Genomic DNA, 23,805 nt, shown 5'->3' with positions numbered 1-23,805 from the left:
TCTGGCTCAAATGTATCAGTTATTTGTATCGGAAGCATAAAGAAACTGCTGCTAAACAACATAAATGTAGGATGGAGTTTTGCATCCAAGAGGATCAAATCATTTTCTGATCGGAAGATGGAAAACTGGAATATGGATCCATTTATCAAGGCTAATTGGATGCTAGTTTTAAATGCTAATGTGCCGCTCTGCCTCAAACGGTAAACTGAGGTGTTCCAAATAGCTAAGCGATAATACAGACACAAAAATGATTTTTTTCTTCATCTTTGTAATGATCTTTGCTCACATGGTGACTGTGGTTTAACAGGTTAAGCATTGGGCCCCATTTATTCCTGGTATTATGTCACCTTTATTTAGGTATTATTAACCCTCCTGTTGTCCTCATTTACAGGGACCAAATAAATATTGTTTCCTTGTCTGGGAAAAAAAAATAAAAAAAAAATCACCAAAAAATTCCCCAAATTTCTGAAAATTTGCAAAAACTTCAGGAAGAAAATTCCAATAATTCCTTAAAAGTTTCCCTCAAAAGTTTTATTCTAAAAAATTCCCCAAATTTGGCAAGAAAATTCTTAAGTATTTTCAAAAAAAAAAGGAGAAAATATCTTCCAAAGAAATGCTAAAAATATCTAAAGTGATGACACAGATCAGTAAAACTTCTAATATTTTCTTTAAGAACATTCAGAAAAAAAAATTAACATTTTCTGAATGTTCTTAAAAAAACATTTATTTTTTTCCCCCAAAAATCTTCGAAAATTTCCCAAAAATGTGTAAATTTTCACTGTGCAAATGTCCCCCCCCCCCCCATTTTCAAACTTTAAAACGGGTGAAATGAGCTGCAGGACGACACGAGGGTTAAAGTCATAACATCCAGTCCACAGACCTTTGTATTTGTACCTAGCATAGATAAGTACCCTCACCTGCCTGCATAGTTGTCAGATGTCTTGTTGCACATTAGTCGTTCAGAGCTTCCTTACCAAGACACGTGTCTCATTCCAGGTCAAGGAAAGCAATGCCAGTGGAGGGCAGATGGACATCAGTCACCATCAAATCACTTTTTTTTTTCTTTTTGCAAAAGAAAACTTCCTAGCCACTGCCAGAGCTTGTAGCTTTTGCCAGGCTTATTTATTTAAACAGTAAAAGGCATACGTAACCTTTCATCTTGTTGAGTGGATTAATTTACTAAGAAAGTAGTCAGACGGCCTCGAGGGTGGCCTAGCAGAGATGTGGTTTGGCCACATTCAGATCACCGTGCATTTTTCATCCACTTGCATTAATATTCTCTTTTTCATATCCAGATACAGATCAAATGTGTAAATGAGGGTCATGAGTTAAACCAGTGACTAGTATTTAGACAGTAGTCCTTGTCTGAGCAGCTGTGTGATGTGATACTAGAAATTTGCCCTAAGATAGGAAAGAATCACAAGATTAAAGACTCACTGAGAAAACCTTCCAAAAATACACACACGAATAGACCATCTTTCTTAAAGCAACTTTTTTGCCACTACAACCGTTTATTTAACTGTGGTTAGTGTGGCTTTGTGGAAACAGACACACAGGCAGTGCAGCCTGTTTTCAAATCAAGTGATCGATTCCAGCAGCTCAGGTGAGTTTGAAGCATGTACTTGTGGTCAGTAGAACAGAATGCAACAGTAACTTAACTGAGCACTGGAAATCTTCTCTTACCTGCCCGTCACAATCTGAGGCCGCCACACTCCCGCCTGCATTTGTGGAAGCATCAGGAAATGAGTGAAATATACAGAGAAGGTGCTGATGGCTTCCAGAGTCCACAGAAAGCAGCAGAAGTCCAGCTGCTTCACCCGCTGTACATGTTCAGCTGAAACACGTTCCGGTTTCAGAGCACCCGCAGCCCGCTTGGATTCATTACAGAAGCATTATCTCAGCTGGTGTTGCTGCCCGGTGATATCTCCATGTTCTGTCCATGTTCTGTGTCTGTCCCATTGATCTGGGAATGACCATCGTCTTTGTTCTCATCGTCATCCGGCAGGTTGGTCCATTTGCTGCGGCTCTGACAGAAACAGCATGCCTGGTAAACGACAAGCTTCAGTCCTTTGACGTGTTTCCTCACTGCGCATTCTCCGTTGCACTGCCGGCACAACTTGAACAGCTGGAGGATGCACTCTTCATCCACGATGAACTCTGACGAGCTGAAGGAGTCAGAAAAGCAGCAGCAGTTAATCACATGAAAGGTTTTTCTTGAAGAAGATGTTAGGACAACAAGAAAAAGAAACAATCAGTCCAACTCTGAAAGCCGGAGATGAGAAGGAGGATGATTTATGGAAAAATTCACAACAAAAGCCTCAAATTGGTTCCCAATATTTAAACCAACATACCTTCCCAAGTCCACCAGGAAGCGACCGTCTCCCACACTTAACGAGGTGCTGAATTCTTCATCCTCCTCTTCTTCAACTGTGTGTGCATCCATTTTAGGAACAATTAAAATGTTTGCTGTTAACAATCTCTGCGGATTTTGTTTCTTCAGGACTACTGTGAAGGTCACTCACCTCCATTTTCTTTATTTTCTGACCATTCATCTTCACTTTTTGGTCTCTGACAAGCAGCATCTTTTTTCTGCAGCTCCTTAAGATAAGACAAGAAGCAGCAACCAGTCGGCAGAGAGCTCAGTGGATACAGACAACCCTCTTATGTTTACTGTGCACCACATTTTACACACTACACAATAACGAAATACAATAAAGACAAAACAAAATATTGATAATTACACATTCAGCTCACAGAAAAATACAAGTTCCGAGAGTGCAACGTCCACAGCTGAATAAATGTTCAATTTACAATGATTTAAGACCGAGAACAGTTAGCTTGGGAAATCCAAACTGAATCTCCATGTAATCGCCTATCTCCATGTTAGGAGATACAGAAGAATCAGTTTGGCATTGGGCGAATTGAATCGCGTTTCCTTCCCGGGAAAGTTTGGTACGAGCAATCATAGCACGGGAGGTGGGACTTCCGCTACCTTGGTAATGCTTCGCCTCGGAGATGATGGAGGAGAAGAGGGGGCAAGGCGAATCTTTTTGTTGTCTCTTGGCGTTTTGGATGGCGTTAGTCGTTGCCTCTTTTCACTTGACGTTTCCGACGATGAGGAGGCAGTGGATGGCTCGTTACTTTCGGCTTCTTGCCATTGTTTGTACAGAGGAAAATCCCGTTCCAAACGTGTGAGTACATTTAAGCAACTTTTACACATACGCACCGACTTGGTTTGGCTCCGATTTAAAGTAATTCCTAACACCGCTAATCGTTCGGAAGGAGTCTTTTGTTGCGTAGCCTTTTCAAAAATAAGTCTTGTACTTGAGAGTACCCCATGTTTTCGCAGATTTTTGTGACAAAAACGGCAGTAATCATTCACCGCGACGCTCTCTCGGCTGCATGCCATTGTTGTTTGGACCAATGACGTATATATATAGCTTGGCCGCTCACTGGCCGCTGAGAGGCGGCAAATAGGAGCTGACTTCCGGTAGTGGCAAGACGGGGATTTCAGATTGGAACGTCAGGACTGTATGTGACTTTGTGTTTCGTGATTTAGCAAGGTACAGTAAACTTCTGTGTTGGAATCAAGTCACAATGCTTGAAATACGTTGAGAACACCAGGCCTGGAGGCCCTAGAACAGCACTGGCAGGGTTTTTCAGTGACTGCAGCTGAGCAGACTCTCCTCAGGAGAGCGCCCAGTTCTCTGCCATGCTCATGGCTCGCCATTCCCCCTGTGCCTGTGGTCTCACTCTGACCTGGTGACGGGTGACAAGGCTATTTTTGTCATCACAAAATATGTGTTAATGAGCTAGAAATCTGTTTGAGAAGGTGAACAGCACGGCATGATCATATCTGACACTGACAAGTGCATACGTCACTGCATAGCACTTAGCAGTTACCACTTCTGCTCGCTCCTTCAATGCCACCAGTTTTGTGATTCCTTCTCTGGAATGTAAGTGAAAGGAAACGTGCTGACACTCACCTTGCAATCATCACATCATGAACCTGTTAATTTAAGTGTCTCTGTTGTTATGGTTTCAGGTGGATGCGGCTAATATCTGACCATGGTGAAATCGTGTGCTGCCATCTCCTGCACCAATCGATTTGTAATATTTCCTTTCATAAGTAAGTGGCTCTTTTATTTGGGACATTCTGCCTCAAATTTGCTCTGCTTCTTTGTTTGCAAGCAGAAACTCCTTCTGACCTTGGCTTGAGTGCCGCACTCAGCCAGTTTAGCTGAATCACTAACTGTACAGTGTAAGCTGGTGTGACTATCAGTATTCAATGACAGTCACAGTGCATCATTGTCTATGGATGTATTATAATATGCCACAAATTTCAGGTTTCCCAAGCAATCCAAGGACAGCACACTGAGAGAGCAATGGATACAGGCCATCAGTAGAGAAACGGTGGGGACCAAGAGGAGATGGATCATAAAATTTGGTGAAAATCTGTCCATGACTTTTTGAGTTATGCTGTTAACAGACACACACAGACGGACAGACAGACAAACGGCATGGCGGAGGTATGCGCTCTCCGAGTGCTTTTCTAGTTCTATCTGTCAAGTGCACTTGACTGCTTGACTGCACTTGTACTGCACAAAGAAACTGCGCTGGCCTTTATAGATCATCTGCGTTTGGTTGAGCAGCCTTCTCATATAAATTTATCAAACACTGGAACAACCTCCCAGTTAGCTTGAAGACATCTGTAGATCTACACACTTTCTCAAAAAAATTTAAAAACACATTCTCAATAATCAGACATGTCAGCACTAGTCCATAGTAAAGTGTTTCTCTTTTATTTAGTAACGTAATGTTTTGATTTTATTGTTGTTGCTACTTTTATATATTTTGATAATTTTATCTTGAATTAGTTATATATAAATGTATGTTTAATTCTGATGTATTTTATTGATGAGCTAAGGTTAATTTTTTAAATTTGTTTAATATACATTATATATGTTGTATCTGCCCAGGGACTGCAGATGGAAATTAGCAAACAGCTATAATCTGGTGCAAAGCATCTTTTCTTTTTAAGATGAATGTGTTTGTACATTGTCCCTGTTAACTAAACTAATAAACTAAACTTGATACCCTGTAAATATTTTATTGGAACACGGATATTTGCAACTGAACCTACAAGTGGTATAGCTATTGTAATGCAATTTAGCAACACAAACTTTTGTCTAGGTGGTGTATTTTATATTTTTGGTAACAAGTTGGAGCAGTATTCCATTGTAAAAATAAAGAAATAATTTCAATGGTTTCCTTCGTTATATAGTGCCTGTTTGTAACACTGTTTTGCTGTATCTCTGGAAGTATTTGGTCTAGAAAGTCATGGCTGGGCTCAAACTACTCAAAAATCTCCAGATTAACTGCAACTTCAACCTCCGTTTGCAGTACTCAAGGCTGTCTGGCCAGTGAATTTTCCATCCCTCTTTACACTAAAACATAATTTGGAATTTTTGACTACTGCATGTGCTGCTTTTCAAAGTCCAACTGAATAATTTGAATTGGAGAAAAATAGTTTAAAACACAAATTTTCTTATTTGGCATTGGTTCGAATATTTTCTAGAGCTCATGTAAGTGAAACACTAATGCTGCAGAAAGTATGACACATTTTTATTGACACAATCACTGCATCAGCATTCAGCAATCATTATCATTGTGTGGTGGTCTCTGTTGTAGCCTCATGTAGGCAGAACGTGTGAAGAGGCTAAATATGAAGGATATTGGAATGGAGGCTCTGTGTTTTGCTATTATATGAGTGTGATTGCTGTAGAAACATGCCTTGTGCTTTGTTTTTTCTTGTCTGTGAGGGCTAAACAATGCTGTGATTGCCGTGAAAACGTGCCTAGGACAGATTTATATACCTTTCAAACCCGCCAGCAGGCTTTGGGGTTTAAAGGTTTCACAATGTTTCCCTGTCCACAATGGCACCTATATTTTAAAACAGCATTTCTTACTTCTGGTGAGCAAAACGAAGGTTTCTGCCACTGTGTTCTTTATTACAAAATTAAACATTATTATCATTAATTTGAAGGATTGTTTGTTATCATCAAGCATGGCGACAAAATGATGATCCATCGTAAGGCACATCTGAAACTGGGTTTATGTCCAGGTTCAGATTCATTAAGTCAGTCATATCCAAGAAGAAAACGGTCGAGTCTCGGGTCTCTACTGGGTCGTGGGACTTGACGATTCAGAAATGTTTTTATTGAGCTGTGAAGACTGAGCCTTGGCGTTTACAGACACTTTGTCCTTTGGAGGTTTCCTCTTGTGTGGCTTATGAATGTTCATATTTTTAGCTTCAGGCTGACTGGCCCACTTTCGCTGATAATCACAGAAGTAACATTTCTGGTAGGCTATGAGGTAAGAATCGCGAGTGTGTTTGGTGCAGCGGCACGTTCTGTTGCACTTGGGGCAGTTCTTCATCAGCTGCAGGATGGCCTCCTCATCTACAATGTGCTGTGGAGTTGGTCTGAAATACATCAAAAAAGACCGCTGAGAAATTGTGACGAAGCTACAGGTTGAAACATACATATGTTGTCACCGAATAAATTTTCACAGGTGAAGCATTACGAAAGGGTGTTAACCTGTACTGTAGCCAAACAGGGAACAAAAAAAAGATTTCAATTAATCTACAGTGTAATTTCAACCTAAATTGTTTAGTTGGAATACGGTGACATGGTTACTAGTTTACTTACTTCTCCGTGGTTGAGGCGCACATCTCTGACAGATTTAACGGAGTGCCTGAAAACATAATATGAAGGTACGGTTAGTCAGAGACATCTCTCTTTAAATCAACAGTTGGAATACATTTCAGACAAAGACACACTGACCCTATCATAACTGTTACCACATCAGTGGTTGACACCAGGCTGAGGAACATCAAAAAATTATTGGTAAAAAAAATTGTTTTCCAGCAGGCTCAATGAGGAGTATACCGAAAGAAAACTGCGTTTTCTTTAATCCACCAAAACTGAAGACCTCAATCATTCCCTTTTGCTAAGTTCACAACTTCAGAGTGGAAGATCTGGACTGTTTGGTTTCTGAACAGTGAGATGGGTGTGTAAAGGATGTAAAACTTCTTTCTGTTTGATTTCCCACTGTAGATTTTCATAAAGACAATTAAATGAAAGGTGCACACTCAAACCACAGACGGCTTTTGAAGCAGTGACTCATCTGTTGTCCATAAATGCTTATACTCAGTGTTTGAATGCTCTCTTACAATAAAAGTGCACACAAAAGTAGAAAATATTTGTGCACATTATTATGTTATACACAATACACTGCAATGAGTTCATGCAGACTGTCAGAGTTTAATACGTAGAAACAGATATTCACCTGATACTTGCATAGAAATACAAACTGTGACTATGTACCGTATTTATAGTCTTAATAATGAATCATACATGCACTTGTACAGATAATCTGCCATAAATAGTAGAGCTCATTCACTGACTCACCTGCAAACTGGTCTTGAGGTGTGTTCATTTCTGTCCAGTTGTCTTGCAGCTGGAAAACACCATAAAACACGGAAACACTAAACATCTGGTATAAATAGAAATAAAAAGGTAGGTTCACCCTGACAAGGTAAAGATTTTCTAAAGCACAGCTTTCCATTTTGTGGATAATCTGTTGAAATACAGAAAAGGGTTAAAGGGGAACTTTCTTTTTTCATGTCATTTCATACATGTGAGTGATGGAGAAATGAATTTTCGACATAGCTCCAGTATTTAGCCAGGCAGGCAGCTTCGCAGCTCAGCTAGCGAAAAGTATCCAAATCTCGGGACGCTAGAAAGCAAATCTCGTTCCGAAATGGCGCGATAGAATCAAAACAAACTGTGATAAACAGATATAAACTAAACTGCTGTTGGGAGGCACACAAAACATTAGCCAATAACGTACCTGCACTCCTCCCGCAGCTGGTGTCTCCCATCTAGGAACTGCACTTTTCCTCAAAAAAACGTTTTTGGGATTTGCTCGCTTCTGTGATCTGGAGAAATCATCCCGGTCAAAATGGTCGCTGCAGATTCTGTGGTCGGCACGTCGAAGTGCATCAACTGGAGTTTCAGGGTCCATTTGTAAAACGTTTAGCCACAACTTTAGCGTTTCCTTCTCCGAGTACGGTAGTCTGTGAAAGCTGCGCGAAGTGTAGCGCACCATTCTGTTGCCACAACTCGGAAATGCGCACTGACGACCCATTAGTTTTACCAGGTTTAGAAAAACTATCTGTTCTGTAATCCGACACAAAATCGCTCTATTCGTCTCTCTTCATCTGAGGCAAACAGCCGTTTCCCCCACCGGTGTTTTGGCGCGAGTTATCGCGCGATTTCGGAACGAGATTTGCTTTCTAGCCGAGATTTGGATACAGACCACACAACAAATAGCGATCGCCAAGTAATGTGGAGGTTTTCGTTCACTTCTCATCTCTAGTATGTTGTGGGACACTCGTTGAGACTATCCGAGCCGGTCAGTGTGGGGAAAAAAGCACGTTAGGGCGGACTTTGACGCGAGGGGGGCATTTCGACGTTGCACTTCCTGAAAAAGTTGTCCAGAGTGAGCATCGATGCAGACTCGCTATTTAAGGGCTGAACAGTCCACTCTCCCTCCACACTATGCGGTTTGGGACGGCCCTTAATATGGAGGACCGTCCACGGGAACGCGCAAACGGAGGGGTAGTGTGTAGGGATAGTGTGTAGGGGGCGGTTTGGGATTCAGCCTCAGTTTGGCATTGGGCGAATTGAATCGCGTTTCCCTCCCGGGAAAGTTTGGTACGAGCAATCATAGCACGGGAGGCGGGAGTTAATGCTGCGTCATCTTCAGCGCCTGAATTACCCATAAAACACCTGCGCACCTCCCGTAACCAAACACAAACATTCAAGATGGCTACCGCAACACATCAATCTTTTACCACCGCTCTTTCTTCTGTTTTGAATGAGATGGATTTGACCTTAAAACCACAGCACGAAGTAGCAACATATTGTTTATGCAAGTGTTCAACTTCAGCTACCTTGGTAATGCTTCGCCTCGAAGATGATGCCGGAGGAGGAGGGGGGCCAAAGCGAATCTTTTTGTTGTCTCTTGGCGTTTTGGATGGCGTTAGTCGTTGCCTCTTTTCATTTGACGTTTCCGACGATGAGGAGGCAGTGGATGGCTCGTTACTTTCGGCTTCTTGCCATTGTTTGTACATTGGAAAATCTCGTTCCAAACGTGTGAGTACATTTAAGCAACTTTTACACATACGCACCGACTTGGTTTGGCTCCGATTTAAAGTTATTCCTAACACCGCTAATCGTTCGGAAGGACTCTTTTGTTGCGTAGCCTTTTCAAAAATAAGTCTTGTACATGAGAGTACCCCATGTTTTCGCAGATTTTTGTGACAAAAACGGCAGTAATCATTCACCGCGACGCTTTCTCGGCTGCATGCCATTGTTGTTTGGACTACATGGACTTCAAAGTCGATTTGTTTGTGCGTCACATCCGTGTTACGCTGATTGGTTCTTTCGTTCAAGCTGGATTCGTTAGCCCCTCCTTTTTGAAATCGTCTCCTATCATCACTGCCTTTATTTGTATTTATATTAATACATAAATAAAGTCAGTCTGGATTTTCCAGGCAAAAGTTGCCCCATACTTTTCGCTAGCTGAGCTGCGAAGCTGCCTGGCTAAATACTGGAGCTATGTCGAAAATTCAATTCTCCATCACTCGCATGTATGAAATGACATATGAAAACAGACCTAAGGTTGAAAAAAAAAAAACGAAGTTCCCTTAAAGGTTAGAGATTCTTTCAAGCACAGTTTCTGATGTCTGGAACTTTATGCTATTGAAAGATAGAAATTTCACAGCTTTTTTTTTTTTTGCATCTGGCCCATATTAGACCAAGTCCAAATCTAAAAGCACTATATTTAGACAGATCAAATGTGGACTAGATTGTCTCTAAAAGGTTAGAGTCTTTCAAGCACAGTTTCTGGTTTGTAAAACCTTTATTCTGTTTGATAGATAAAAGTAACAGCATTAAGACTTGCTTGCATATAGCACTTGCACACAGACAAAGTTGACTGTAATGATTTCACCACAACTTTAAACTCATTCAGTGTAACGAGGGCTTGAAGTTGAAGTTCAGATTGCAATTTATTCCAAATATCAGGTGCAGAAAACCTAAATGCTTTCTTGCCCATTTCAGATTGTACTTTGGGGACGACAAATTGCAGAGTATCCATAGATTGGACAGTCTGACCTCCATGCTTTCTTGTTTAATGGCAAAACAAATAGGAAGGAACGATAGCCTGAACGATTCAGTAAATAAACACATATCAATGACTGAGATGTTGGGTACTTAAAGATGTCCAGTTAACTTTAGAATAAAGTTAAAATATACCCATGGTTATATATAAAATGAACCAAACCCAATCACTTTTGTTAGTACCCCTCTGCATTATTTTACCTCAGCTGTGCCATGAATACAACCAATACAGTTTCATTTATTCCTTTAAATATCCATATATAGATACTTCGTTGATCCCCCTTCCAGGTATCCGCTAGCTCACCTGTTATGTACAAGATAAATAAAGGAACAGTGTACAAAATAGCAACAAGGTGCCTAACTGCTGTTATTTACAGAAATGTAAATGCAAAAATTGTTAGTTTTTACATTAAGGTGCAAATTGGTGGTATTTACAATAAAATGGAGTATTACAAGAGTACAAAAGGTGCACTGTGAAAATGGCACTAATAATAAATAGTATATAGATGGTTTAGTTAAATCACTGGAATGCCACAGTCAAGAGTCAAAAGATTGTCTCCTGACTCCCTTTGACTATCTTGAAAAGCGGGGTATTATTTTTATTATTGCATTATGGTTATATTTTAAGGATTATAACTCGCCCAGTCTTTTTTTTAAAATCAGAATAATAATAATGCATTTTATAAAATGGTTTTGTGCGTTATCGTAACACATCTATCGTATTAGCAGCAGAGTATTCTTGCGTTTGTTTTACTGCAACATTTTACTGTATTTTTCTTGTTTACTGCATATAATTGATTGTATCAGGGTTTCTGCAGGGCATTAAGTCATTAAATTGATTTTGTGAAAATTAAGGCCTTAAATGGCTTTAAAATCATTAAATTTGATTCTCAGTGGCATTAAAAAGGAGGAGAGCTGTGAAATGCAAATTCCAGCAAAAATGGCTAAAAAAAACATAGCCTAGCCACGCTAGACCCAGCTCTTAAGACACAAGGGTCTAGGAACGCTCGACAGGGAGGGAGGCGGGCTAAAAGGTTGTCTTTCAAATCCCTCTGCAGCAATTGGGTAGGTATACAACCAATCAGGTCAACAAATAGGCTGACGTAGTTCCTAGAGCGCCGGATTGTGGCTAAGTCCCATTAGCTTCCCAACCAGCGGAGCCAACTGGTATATTAAGGATTTGCCATATCCCGTCGGCATAAGTCCAAATACGTCTTTCTTCTCAATGAAACACTTCAGTGCCGTCCTTTTGTTTATCTTTCAAGTTGAATTTTAGCTTCAAATCTTTAAGGGCTGTGGCCAAAACAGAGTCAAAAGATAACTGTTTATTGTGCGCCGGTTGTTTCTGTCAGAATCGTCACGCCTCTGTCGTCACTTCGTTACGCCCGCCTTCTGACTCTACACTTCATGGTGATTGGTCCGGCCAGTTTTAGGAGAATCCAGCCTCGAGCCTTATGGAGGGTAACTAGACCCACCCTGGCAGAGAATTAAATTCGTTGCCGTGGGTTGTCTAGCGCAGGTAGGCTATAAAAAAACATGGAATTCAGAAAATGACTACAGCCTGTCGGTGGTCAGGGGTGGTTTCTGGATTCAGAAGTAGTGAAATGTAGGGACAGTTTTCATATAAACATTATCTTTTACAAAAAAATCAAACCCATGTAATTTATTGAGTTCACGATCATGGCATTAAAATTTTTACAGTATAACATTAAAATGCCATTAAAAAGCATTAAATCTGACTGGCTGATTTCTGCAGAAACCCTGTGTACAGCGCTACTGTTGAAACAAAGTGTTAAATAATCATAATCTTAAAGAGCAGGTACATATACTGTATGTGGGATTGCAGGTCAATACAAACATCTAGAAACTCCTAGTTCTGTCAAAAACAATATTAAATGTTCTGGTTTGTGTCCCCTTGTTCTCTCCAGTGAAAATAAAAGAGAACGAGCTCCTGCCTGTACTCCGGGAGGAGCTGCCTCACCTTCACATCTCCTCTCACGCCCTGGATCGGATGTGGGAGCAGCAGATGCAGCAGGTGGACAGACTCCACGCCACGTCATTCTCTCACAGCCAGCGCCGCAGCAAACTCTTCAGCCAGGTAAGAAAATAGCCATCTTCTCTGCCTTCTTTTAAACCTGTCCTGTGCTGGACCATTTAGTTAACAGACAGCGGATTACATACGTAAACTACTGCTTGTCTTAGTAAGTAATCAATGCATATGTAATGTAAAATGCTGAAAAATCCTACAGTTCCCCCCAGTTTTCATTATGACATTATCAAGCAGATTAAGATTTAATTGAAGTAAGACTGAGAAACACAGCCAGTAAAGTCATTTTTGAGGCTAAAGCCAGCAAACATTTGATTTTTTTTTTTTTTGATGGCTTTCGCTCAAACTCAAACTTGATTACTTTAGGTGGTTCTGTCTTAAAAACTCTGCACATAAACATTTGCACATCTGTTGGGTGATGTCATGACCCAGGTATGGTTGTGTGTGCAGATGTTTCGGCAGCTGTTTGAGGAGGGTTTGGAGGTGCAGAAGGTGCGCTTAAGAGAGCAGAGAGCCTACGCCAGAGAGCAGCGACTGGAGCATCAGAGACGACACCAAGATCAGATCAAGTCCATGGAGAACTACTACAAAGATCAAGTAAGGCACAAACACGATCTTCTGTTTAACCAGGAAGTAACACACTTGTTGTGTATGCTTTAAAATCGACACATAGATCAGTAAAACTTCTAATATTTTCTTTAAGAACATTCAGAAAAAAATTAACATTTTCTGAATGTTCTCAATAAAAATATTTATTTTTTTCCACCAAAAATCTTCGAAAATTTCCCGAAAATGTGGAAATTTTCACTGTGCAAATGCCCCCCCCACACATTTTCAAACTTTAAAACGGGTGAAATGAGCTGCAGGACGACACAAGGGTTAAAGTCATAACATCCAGTCCACAGACCTTTGTATTTGTACCTAGCATAGATAAGTACCCTCACCTGCCTGCATAGTTGTCAGATGTCTTGTTGCACATTAGTCGTTCAGAGCTTCCTTACCAAGACACGTGTCTCATTCCAGGTCAAGGAAAGCAATGCCAGTGGAGGGCAGATGGACATCAGTCACCATCAAATCACTTTTTTTTTTTTTTTTGCAAAAGAAAACTTCCTAGCCACTGCCAGAGCTTGTAGCTTTTGCCAGGCTTATTTATTTAAACAGTAAAAGGCATACGTAACCTTTCATCTTGTTGAGTGGATTAATTTACTAAGAAAGTAGTCAGACGGCCTCGAGGGTGGCCTAGCAGAGATGTGGTTTGGCCACATTCAGATCACCGTGCATTTTTCATCCACTTGCATTAATATTCTCTTTTTCATATCCAGATACAGATCAAATGTGTAAATGAGGGTCATGAGTTAAACCAGTGACTAGTATTTAGACAGTAGTCCTTGTCTGAGCAGCTGTGTGATGTGATACTAGAAATTTGCCCTAAGATAGGAAAGAATCACAAGATTAAAGACTCACTGAGAAAACCTTCCAAAAATACACACACGAATAGACCATCTTTCTTAAAGCAACTTTTTTGCCACTACAACCGTTTATTTAACTGTGGTTAGTGTGGCTTTGTGGAAACAGACACACGGGCAGTGCAGCCTGTTTTCAAATCAAGTGATCGATTCCAGCAGCTCAGGTGAGTTTGAAGCATGTACTTGTGGTCAGTAGAACAGAATGCAACAGTAACTTAACTGAGCACTGGAAATCTTCTCTTACCTGCCCGTCACAATCTGAGGCCGCCACACTCCTGCCTGCATTTGTGGAAGCATCAGGAAATGAGTGAAATATACAGAGAAGGTGCTGATGGCTTCCAGAGTCCACAGAAAGCAGCAGAAGTCCAGCTGCTTCACCCGCTGTACATGTTCAGCTGAAACACGTTCCGGTTTCAGAGCACCCGCAGCCCGCTTGGATTCATTACAGAAGCATTATCTCAGCTGGTGTTGCTGCCCGGTGATATCTCCATGTTCTGTCCATGTTCTGTGTCTGTCCCATTGATCTGGGAATGACCATCGTCTTTGTTCTCATCGTCATCCGGCAGGTTGGTCCATTTGCTGTGGCTCTGACAGAAACAGCATGCCTGGTAAACGACAAGCTTCAGTCCTTTGACGCGTTTCCTCACTGCGCATTCTCCGTTGCACTGCCGGCACAACTTGAACAGCTGGAGGATGCACTCTTCATCCACGATGAACTCTGACGAGCTGAAGGAGTCAGAAAAGCAGCAGCAGCAGTTAATCACACGAAAGGTTTGTCTTGAAGAAGATGTTAGGACAACAAGAAAAAGAAACAATCAGTCCAACTCTGAAAGCCGGAGATGAGAAGGAGGATGATTTATGCAAAAACTCACAACAAAAGCCTCAAATTGGTTCCCAGTATTTAAACCAACATACCTTCCCAAGTCCACCAGGAAGCGACCGTCTCCCACACTTAACGAGGTGCTGAATTCTTCATCCTCCTCTTCTTCAACTGTGTGTGCATCCATTTTAGGAACAATTAAAATGTTTGCTGTTAACAATCTCTGCGGATTTTGTTTCTTCAGGACTACTGTGAAGGTCACTCACCTCCATTTTCTTTATTTTCTGACCATTCATCTTCACTTTTTGGTCTCTGACAAGCAGCATCTTTTTTCTGCAGCTCCTAAAGATAAGACAAGAAACAGCAACCAGTCGGCAGAGAGCTCAGTGGATACAGACAACCCTCTTATGTTTACTGTGCACCACATTTTACACACCACACAATAACGAAATACAATAAAGACAAAACAAAATATTGATAATTACACATTCAGCTCACAGAAAAATACAAGTTCCGAGAGTGCTACGTCCACAGCTGAATAAATGTTCAATTTGCAATGATTTAAGCCCGAGAACAGCGATATGTTTACACATTAGAGAAGCTGAAAATTGATTTGTTTTTTGGATTTCAGAAGTGACTGAAGCTATTCATCGATTGCCATATTTATCAGTATTAAGAAATGGGTCGACTAATCCTTTGTGTTCTACACGAGGGATCACAGTTACCTTTCCATTGTTAGACGACTGGACCAAAGGATCGGCACAAGTTTCCTGCTCAGAGTCATTTGAGGAACTCATCATAAACGGGTATTCACAGTGCACACTTTCACTGAACAACCAGATACAAAGACACACAAAGGTATACATTTATTTGACAGTCTGGTTCCTTTTAAATGTGTTCTACCAGCATTCATCACTATTACTTAAAGTCCAAAAAGAGACACAATCAATGCTCATCACTACATACAAAGTAATGTTAGCACCAAATGAAGACAAGGAAACGAACTTCACACACAGACCTACTCACCAGGTTTCAGTTGAAGAGCTCCTTTTCAGGCTCGAACGTTGAGGTCGACTCTCTGACTTAGTCCGGAGATAACTACAATCGTAGGACAAGGCACTCATTATGACAAGGTTTGAGATTCTCGTTACATTTTAGTGACATTTAGGGCAAAAAAAATCAATTTCGGTGTCATGGACTCAAAATACATCAATCTAGGGTCAAATTTTCTCAGGAATCTGAAAATGAAATCATTTATGCAAAATCTTTTATGATTTCCACAATACCAGATGCACCACTCACACCCTCATTGCATTTTGGTATTCCTCACTGAAAGGCACATTTAACAATTGATCCAATACTGTCTGAAATGTTTTTCCCTTCATTGGCCTCAAAGTACTCATATGAAACTTCATTAAGATTGAAGTCTTTTCTGGAGGAAAGCAGTTTGCCGTTGACTTTCCTGGACCAGAACTGTGAAGCACAGCCGTCACTGTATCTCTGCCAGTTACTTATAGATCCTAGACACTTCTGCCTCAGTATTTCAAACATTCTCCTTTCAAAAGCTTCTGTAATAATATAAAAAGCCTTTCCTTAGTTGTTCTGGCTGGATATATTGACTTTATCATTGAATAAGTACGTGAATATATGCAAAATTGGCAGACGTTTTCTAAAACAAATATGAAAACTTGGCTGTAAAAAAAACTTGATCTCAATTTATTAAAGTTATTAGGCCTAAATAATGTAAACTGCTTATAGCCCATATAAATGGGTATAAGTGATTCAATTTTGGTTGCTCTACATTGACAATTGAGTGAATGCAAGTTTTTTTTACGACAGCATGTATTTTTTTCACAAACTGAAAATTGATGGGGGTAGGGTTAGTAAAAGTTATGATTTTACTTAACTAATGTTGGAATACACTTATGTGTTGGGTACTGCTTTATTCCCAACTAAATTACAAAGAGATTGATGTATAGTGCATGCAGATTTACAACTAAATCAACTCTATAGGGTGAATCAAAAGCCAAATTCTTACCTAGAGTCTCAAAATTTCCAAACAAAATTGTCACCGGACATCTTCGGAAAAACTCGCTGGTATGACATCATTTCTAATTGCAGCCACTAAAACTGATACTCATTCAAAAGAACACAACATTGAGCTCTTATTCTTAGGTTAATAGTAAGCAAGTAACCAATAATTTGCAAGCAGCAACAGGATTAATGTGTGTATTCAAATGATTTTGTCACCAAAATATGGTCATTTTCACCTACTTTTCAGCAAACAAAAGGTCACTAAAGGGCTAGTGATACACAATTTTGGGTGCTGTATTCTAAAACTACACTATTTTTTCTATATATAAAACACCACAGGACATTGCATGCAAGGTACCCATTTATTCCACAGTATTTTTTCACACTGATGTCACAAAAACGAAACTCAAACTTTCAACCTAAATGTGGACACGTTAAGTGTCAGAAAACACATGGAGGGAGACTTGAAGTAACATATCTGGTCTCTCAGTTAATGTTAGTCGTGATTAGAGTCCTTTGTGGTGATTCAGATTTGCGAGTTTAATGAGATCCCTGCCTAGTGAACACATACAGGCGTGATTTACTCCTCTGTCCTCTTTTGTTTTCTGATGTAAATTCTTAATAATTGAGATTTCTGCTCATATTCAGAAAACTCACCACGTTCAATGCAAATCACACAGATGTGTTTCAGGATGATTTCTGGGAATCATGTACATCTCTAGTGTATTATCTAGGCTTCCTGAAAACAAGAATATGACAGCGTGCTAGCATTTGAAAAATGTGCTGTAAAAGTATAGTGTTTTGCAGGTGGTGAATTAGTAACTGAGAAAAGAGTTCATGAATTTTGGTGACAGTGGTCACTGAATGCATTTTGTGTAAAAGCAATGGAAAGTGATTCACAGTTCGGCCCACATGGACTTCTGTTTTGCAGACTGTGTTAAAGGCACTAGAGGAGATTTAATTTCCTACGACTATGAACGTAGCATGCGCACATACAACCTCTCCCTCAGGACTCGTGAAGTTGCCTACAGCCGCAGTATAATACAATAATACATTTTACCTGTCCAGAAGGAATTTAGCAACCAAGGCATCTGTCTTTAGGTCCATTTGTTGCTTGAGCTGACGCCATCGCCCAAATGACTCGCCAATAATCACTTTTGTTTTTGCATTCTCGCGATCCAGTTGTCTTTTATTTTCTCTGACCTCAAAAAACGACTTTCTTTTACGGCTGGGTCCCCCTGGATCTTTATCTGCCATTATGTAAAAAAAGATGAGCAAAACAAGTCGCCAGCTAACTACGAAGCTATACCAAAGCAACACATACACAAAACACGTAAGTCCAAGGCGTACGTAATCTTCGTAACTCGGCCTGAGCCGGAAGATTAACAGGAAATGGAGCAAAGCAAACGCCTCGGTCCGAGCGCGTTGATTGGCTGATGTTTTTCAGGTCCTGCCATGTCCACAGTTATTATTTTTATTTTTTATTCTTTTAGAAACCATACATACAAGTCCACTAAAGGCCAGTATATTCATTTTATGTGAATCAGACAAATTAAACAACAAAAACATCCTCCATAATGCCTTTAAGAGTTTTGCACATGTGACTTCAGTTTCGACCAATGCGTGTTAGCAATCGAAAAAAAACTGTAATAATGTTAAAGCAGCTTTTCAAAAATAAAAGTGCTTCTTTCTTGCGTGTATTGGTGGAACAAATGCACCTTTTTTAAGACATTGATGGGGACATTTCCTCCTTTTAATCCTCCTGTTTACCTCCTCACATGGTCCCTCTAATGAAAACTCCTTCCGTCTCAGACTCATGAACGCGCATTGCCATGGCAACCACACTAACATCTGGGCTGATGTTTCAGCATTATGCTACAGGGGAGGAAGTGGATGTCTGCGTCTTACATCTGAAGCAAGACAACGAACGACAGCATAAAAACACAACCGTTAAGTTGGTGGACTAAGCTAACATGCAGGGTACCTAGCTTAGCGTTATGAAATAATCCAAACAATTAAACGGAGGAGTACAGTGTGTGTTCACGTGGGTCAAACTAGTCTGCAAAATAGTTTTCAGGCGTTTTTAAGGACAAATATCATGATTAAAAATGAGAAACGGCGCAGCGAGTTGGTTAGCTAAGTTGTCGGCTAGCAAACACTTGCTAATGCTGCGAAGCTAACAGGCTGAGAGGAGGAGACCGTTACCCGGAGACAGCACACCAGCTCCGGATACAGACAGCCAGCGGGCACCGCAGAACTACAAAAAACAGTAAAACTACTGTCACCCACCTATCAAGCAGAAACGCGGCTACCTCCGCGTCCGTCTTCATGCCCTTCAACTTCTGGAGGTCTCTCCACCGCTGAAAAGCTTCGCCGATGTTGATGCGGGTCTTGGCTCGGCTCTGATCGTAGCCCTTCTTTTTCAACTTGTGCTCTGCAGATCTAATCCTCTTCGGCCTCCCCTCGGCCATCTCTCCTTCTTAATAATGAGGTGATTTTGTGGAGTTAATGACCCACTCATTCCGCTTCATCCTGTATTGTACACAATCACTAGCGCCCCTTGTTACTGGCTGGCGGGAACGGTGTTGTGGGGATCGGTCCGGGCCACTTTGTTTTTTTTACAGATCCAGAGCTGTTTTCTTCAGCTCAAACGAAGCTGACAGCTGGAAAGTACAAAATACATTATATTCTGAAGTGATTTGTTCATTTATTAGCCACAGCCTGATTTGGATAATATTTAATTCTTGAAAACATGATCAAATTTTTTGGGATTGTTTGATTTCTAGAGTGATGATAAGGGAGACACTCTGTAAAACTTTGACCAGTGGCGGATCTTTCCGTGGGGGTATGGGGATCCCCCCCAAAAAATGTTGGTTGGAAATTTACATTACTGATGATCCGATTTCCGACGCTCCTCCACGCAACTTCGTTGTCCGACTGCACCTGAATGTACCAATGACGTTACTTTGATCTTTTGACTGTATTTCGTTTGGGTTTGAAGAAGCTTTGAAGATGTTTCCTGATGCCAGAGAAGACGAGCAGCTTTGGACCCTAGCGGTAAGAAGACTGTGGCCGTTTCTCAGTACCTAACTGTCAGCACTTGGTTCTCAGGTGCATGGATATGAATCAGATACAGAGGGTACGGAAAGTATTCAAACCCCTTGAAATTTTTCACTCTCTGTGTCATTGCAGCCATTTACCAAAATCAGAAAAGTTCATTTCACTGATATTTAATGTTCCAGCAGTTGGAATGAAAGAAATTTGGAGATCTTGTCCTCACTCCTAGTGTCTTCTCATTCCAGCCTTGGTCTGGATCGTTTGGAACATCTAATCTGATGGAATGAGAGCTCCAGAGAACATGAACATCCAGCTGTGGTTGTCTAAAGAGTCTTCTCTCCTTCATCACTGTGAGCAAGAGCAGCACTGATGTCCTCCTCATCCTTCCTGTAATAACAATAATGCTGCAGATTCACCTCCTCTTTTCATAATACAACTTGTCTTGTGACTGTTCAGTTTTTATACATCAATGTCAGCAACACATTAGCTATTTCATCCATTTATTACATGTCTTAACACATCTTTACAGTTCAGAATGGTTAAAGAATGTGCAATAAAAGAAATAATGGTGCTCTTGTCCTGGAAGTGTGTCACATTTTTCTTTTATTTGGACTGTATATAATTAAATTTAAATGATTAAAGTAAAATGAAGGGTATGTTTTTTTTCTTGTGAAGTTTTGTAGCCAGGGAGATAAGCTATCCCTCTAATTTGTTTATGAAAATATCTTTTTAAGTGGTTTACAGCAGCAGCAAAAAAAGACAAAAATGCATGCGTTTCTATCAAACATAATGCTGTTAGGTCCGAACAGCATAGTTTTATTGCTCAGCTTTCTGCAAGGGTACAAGAAGTTTATTACTTAGCTTCTTTATTGTCCTTATGTACAGGTGTCAGTTACAAACTCACAGAGCAGCTGATGTGAAAAACTATGAACACATATACTGTAATAATAAATACAAAAACAGATAGAAATCAAAAGTAAAACATGGTGCAGTTAAAAAACCTATTTTTTTTGTATTGGATTCAATCAAAAGTCATTAACACACACACACACACAAGTATTTGCACATAAACCTGTAAATTTGTCATTAAAGCGTGGGGAGAGAGTTTGCCAAACATTAAACAGCTTGTTGTGGTTTGTTACATCATTATTTAATCACGCGATTTTGGCTTTAAATTTACTAAGATCAATCATAGCAGACAAATACCTCAATATATCACAGACACTTGACAAGTTAAACAACCTGCAAATTCAAAATTGTTGAGACCGTCGTTCGATTTGGCTGCTAAAGTGAGAAAAGTGTGGTTTCCTCTTGTCTGGAAGCATTTAGCCCAGCCAGAAAAATGTGATGCCAACAGAAAGTCAAAGAGCTGAAGTGGACCTCGTGTGCCAGACAAACATACGTGTGCATATCAAGAACGTGTGTGTGTGCATATATATATATTTTCATATACGTTATCTACATAAAAATAATAATCAGTCCAATAACTATTTGGTAAATAGAAGGAAGTGTTGGATTATAACTTGGAGCCCAAGTATGCATAATGAGTGCAAAAAAACTTGTTATGCATTTCTTTTCTGCCTCTGAGTAAAGTTATAAAAGGTAAAATCAAATAAATTCTCTGTAACTGCACAAAAACACACAATTGGTTTTGTCTTGTGACCACAAATTTGAAAAAAAAAAAAATCTTTAAATCAAGGTTTGATATGGGGAGAATCTGCTAGCAAAGCTGTTTGTGTTTGCAAATAAATGCAGGCAGCATACAAAAAAAGAATATTTAACAGATCTTTCCTAAGTCAGAACATTTTCTAAGAGTAACAATTATGCAAATAAATAGGCTTTATCGCTCAAGCATCCATTCATGCAGTGGGTTTTGTGGATGGAGATGCTCCTCGCTGTTGCCTCTCTGCTTCTCAGTGACTTTTCGTTTTGGTTGAGCGTTTTCACCGTGTAGCACCCAGAATTCAGCAGCAGTCAACCTCCAACATTTGCAGCTCTAAAGGATCTCAGACCACCAACAGCATAAAAGTCTGTTCTTTTTTGCTTTTTCTGCTCCTTTGCATATCAAATACCGTCATCTGTGCTATTAGGTGTTCAATGGCGGCACAGACCCCCAGAGCAGCAAATGTGGCCGTTCGTGTTCTCCTATGAAGGTACGTGTTTGATAGACCGAAAGAAAACATCACTTTAAACAGCCAGGCTTTCATTACTGTGGGTTTAAAGACAGGGCCTCTGTATATAGTTTCAATGACAACCAGTGCTACCCCTCCTCACATACGAGCCTAATGGAAAATTTAAAAAAAAAAACAAAAAAACAAAACAAAACAAAGGACGACTTCACCTGAGAATGCAAAAAGGTCTGTGACAGACACCAACATGCTTGCATTGAAACTGAACAGAACAAACAAGCAACAATATACAAAATAGCTATGTATTTGTACATATATACTCAAAAATTACAGGTGTATAGATAATTTTTTTTAACTCTGAATATTTCTAATGTAGCTGTATAGCAAACGAAACATGATATATTTTAATCTAATGTGAAGAAAGCACTCCTGCCGTCGCCGCTCAGTTTGTAAAGTGCTCTAAAGTGACGAGAGAGAGAGAGAGAAAGAAATACTTCTGCCTATTTATACTGATCATGTGACTACAAAAGAGACGTCTGCCTTGAATAGCTTTGCATCAAGCCTCATCCCGTGTGGACAGTTTTCACATATAATCTGACATCAAGTGTGCTGGGTTAAGCTTGAGTACATGTTTAAAAAAAAAAACAGAAACATGCAAACTGCTGGAGACAAATGTGTGAATAAAAGAAAAGGAAGAGGCTCAAACAGTGAGGTTCAATTAGCGCTGCAGTGACACACAGGACACCGTGGGAGGAGATGAAGGGAAACTACAACGTGTTAACTTTCCTTGCATACGAATGTGCGTATGTATACACATGCAGAAGCGTGCAGACACACGTTTACAAGAGCTGTGGCCACACCGCAGTGATTTAGGGGAAAAAAACAGAATTCATACCTTCTTCTTCACCAGAGTACGTCCCTCAAAATGCCACAAAACATCAGACCTACACCCAAATCAGCCGGCATGAGTTCCATTTCAAAATGACATGTTCACTACTCAGGTGATATGGTTTTAAAGGTGCAAAAATGGATGCTGGTGTGAAAATCAACTGAATGATGGATCGCTCAGCTGTACAAGCTGCAGAGATTCTTTTCTAGTTTGGAATTAAACCATCTAGTGACCCTCTCATGGGATGATACAGAGCATTTTGGAATGAAACCCGTCAATTATCGAAGCGTTACACTGAGGTAGGATGAATTTGTAGCGCTGCCACAAGATGAAGCACACCAACTCTGCAGACACGAGGACTAGAAGGTGTATTAGTTGAGGTTAAGATGGCTACGAAGGGAAACGTATGGCTACCTGCAGTGTTAGAGGTTCAGTAGCATGACATGGATCAATCAGTGAAAACTGCAAAACAGAATAGTGAATCGTGGTTGTCAAATGTTTGGGAAGGGTTTTCAGGAGAAACATAAGATGTTCAAGTGGAAGCTGACATGTTTCCTAAACAGGTTAGATTCTTTTTTGTGACTGCAAAGCAAACCGACTTGAAAAACAACAACCCTGGTCAGAAACCAAAATATTAAGCAGCTCTTAGCAGCTCCTAGTTTTCCGTTTGTATTTCACAAGAACTAAACCAAAAAAAAAAAAAAGAAGGAAGAAAAACATGTTAGGGAGGACTCTATAGCAGCTGTTCAAACAGATATCCATAAGGGAAGAATGTGGACTGTGGTGAGAGAAGAGGAAGACTCGGTCGGTTCTGATCGAGCCTGTCAGCACGTCGCACTGACAGTTTTCGTCTATCAGAGTCCTGCACAGTTGCACACTTTCAGACAAACACGCTCTCGTATTTGGCTCTCATTCCACTGCGAAGCCGCACGTCTCCTCGATCGCCGTCAGTAGCTTGTCGTATAGTTTGTCATAGCTCTCGTAGGGCGGAATGTCAATCCGATTGAAGCTGGAAAAAAAAAAAAAAAAAGAGGAAAGAGTATAAAAACAGTTGAACAGCCAAACAGGTCTTTTCACACGGGGCATTTTGACATGACACAGTAGAAAACCCAT

At 40.3% G+C, this 23,805-nt stretch overlaps 2 protein-coding genes and 4 long non-coding RNA genes across 15 annotated transcripts in view; 3 read left to right on the top strand and 3 right to left on the bottom strand.

Moving 5' to 3' along the window:
- The window catches only part of LOC110970751 (centrosomal protein of 95 kDa-like), a 37,928-nt gene extending 23,123 nt beyond the window's left edge, over positions 1-14,805 (top strand). For 2 of the 8 annotated variants that reach the window (XM_051946370.1, XM_051946362.1), the window contains 2 exons: positions 12,748-12,894; positions 14,330-14,805. In XM_051946370.1, coding sequence (XP_051802330.1) covers positions 12,748-12,894; positions 14,330-14,485 — 303 coding nt within the window. In that variant the 3' untranslated portion in view covers positions 14,486-14,805. Of the gene's footprint in view, positions 1-996; positions 1,156-2,005; positions 2,479-12,178; positions 12,349-12,747; positions 12,895-13,320; positions 13,480-14,329 lie in introns of those variants that run through there. The other 6 variants (XM_051946369.1, XM_051946366.1, XM_051946363.1 and 3 more) reach the window with 6 other exon arrangements.
- LOC110945428 (uncharacterized) lies at positions 129-19,216 on the bottom strand. 2 transcript variants are annotated; one of them, XR_007941175.1, is made up of 6 exons: positions 18,907-19,206; positions 15,610-15,681; positions 14,850-15,411; positions 14,679-14,754; positions 13,377-14,489; positions 129-1,051 (listed from the first exon to the last, which is right to left on the bottom strand). It is a non-coding gene; the product is annotated as an uncharacterized LOC110945428 (long non-coding RNA). The 2 variants fall into 2 exon arrangements; XR_007941176.1 differs by lacking the exons at positions 129-1,051; positions 13,377-14,489; positions 14,679-14,754 and adding exons at positions 1,478-2,165; positions 2,352-2,427 and having other exon boundaries at positions 18,907-19,216.
- LOC127533419 (uncharacterized) lies at positions 2,974-5,268 on the top strand. Its single transcript, XR_007941177.1, has 3 exons — positions 2,974-3,191; positions 4,046-4,129; positions 4,347-5,268. It is a non-coding gene; the product is annotated as an uncharacterized LOC127533419 (long non-coding RNA).
- Positions 5,605-9,485, bottom strand: LOC127533418 (uncharacterized). The gene is made up of 4 exons (XR_007941174.1): positions 7,915-9,485; positions 7,473-7,521; positions 6,711-6,756; positions 5,605-6,484 (listed from the first exon to the last, which is right to left on the bottom strand). It is a non-coding gene; the product is annotated as an uncharacterized LOC127533418 (long non-coding RNA).
- A 6-nt stretch (positions 19,217-19,222) lies between the features above and the next one.
- LOC127533420 (uncharacterized) lies at positions 19,223-20,245 on the top strand. The gene is made up of 2 exons (XR_007941178.1): positions 19,223-19,756; positions 19,920-20,245. It is a non-coding gene; the product is annotated as an uncharacterized LOC127533420 (long non-coding RNA).
- Positions 20,246-20,448: 203 nt separating this feature from the next.
- The window catches only part of LOC110958763 (E3 ubiquitin-protein ligase SMURF2), a 59,965-nt gene continuing 56,608 nt past the window's right edge, over positions 20,449-23,805 (bottom strand). For both annotated transcript variants that reach the window (XM_022205446.2, XM_022205447.2), the window contains exon 20: positions 20,449-23,701. In XM_022205446.2, coding sequence (XP_022061138.1) covers positions 23,602-23,701 — 100 coding nt within the window. In that variant the 3' untranslated portion in view covers positions 20,449-23,601. The remainder of the gene's footprint in view (positions 23,702-23,805) is intronic.

The sequence above is a fragment of the Acanthochromis polyacanthus genome, chromosome 3 (assembly GCF_021347895.1).
Source record: "Acanthochromis polyacanthus isolate Apoly-LR-REF ecotype Palm Island chromosome 3, KAUST_Apoly_ChrSc, whole genome shotgun sequence".
NCBI lineage: Eukaryota > Metazoa > Chordata > Actinopteri > Pomacentridae > Acanthochromis > Acanthochromis polyacanthus.
This window is presented reverse-complemented; position numbering and strand designations above follow the sequence as displayed.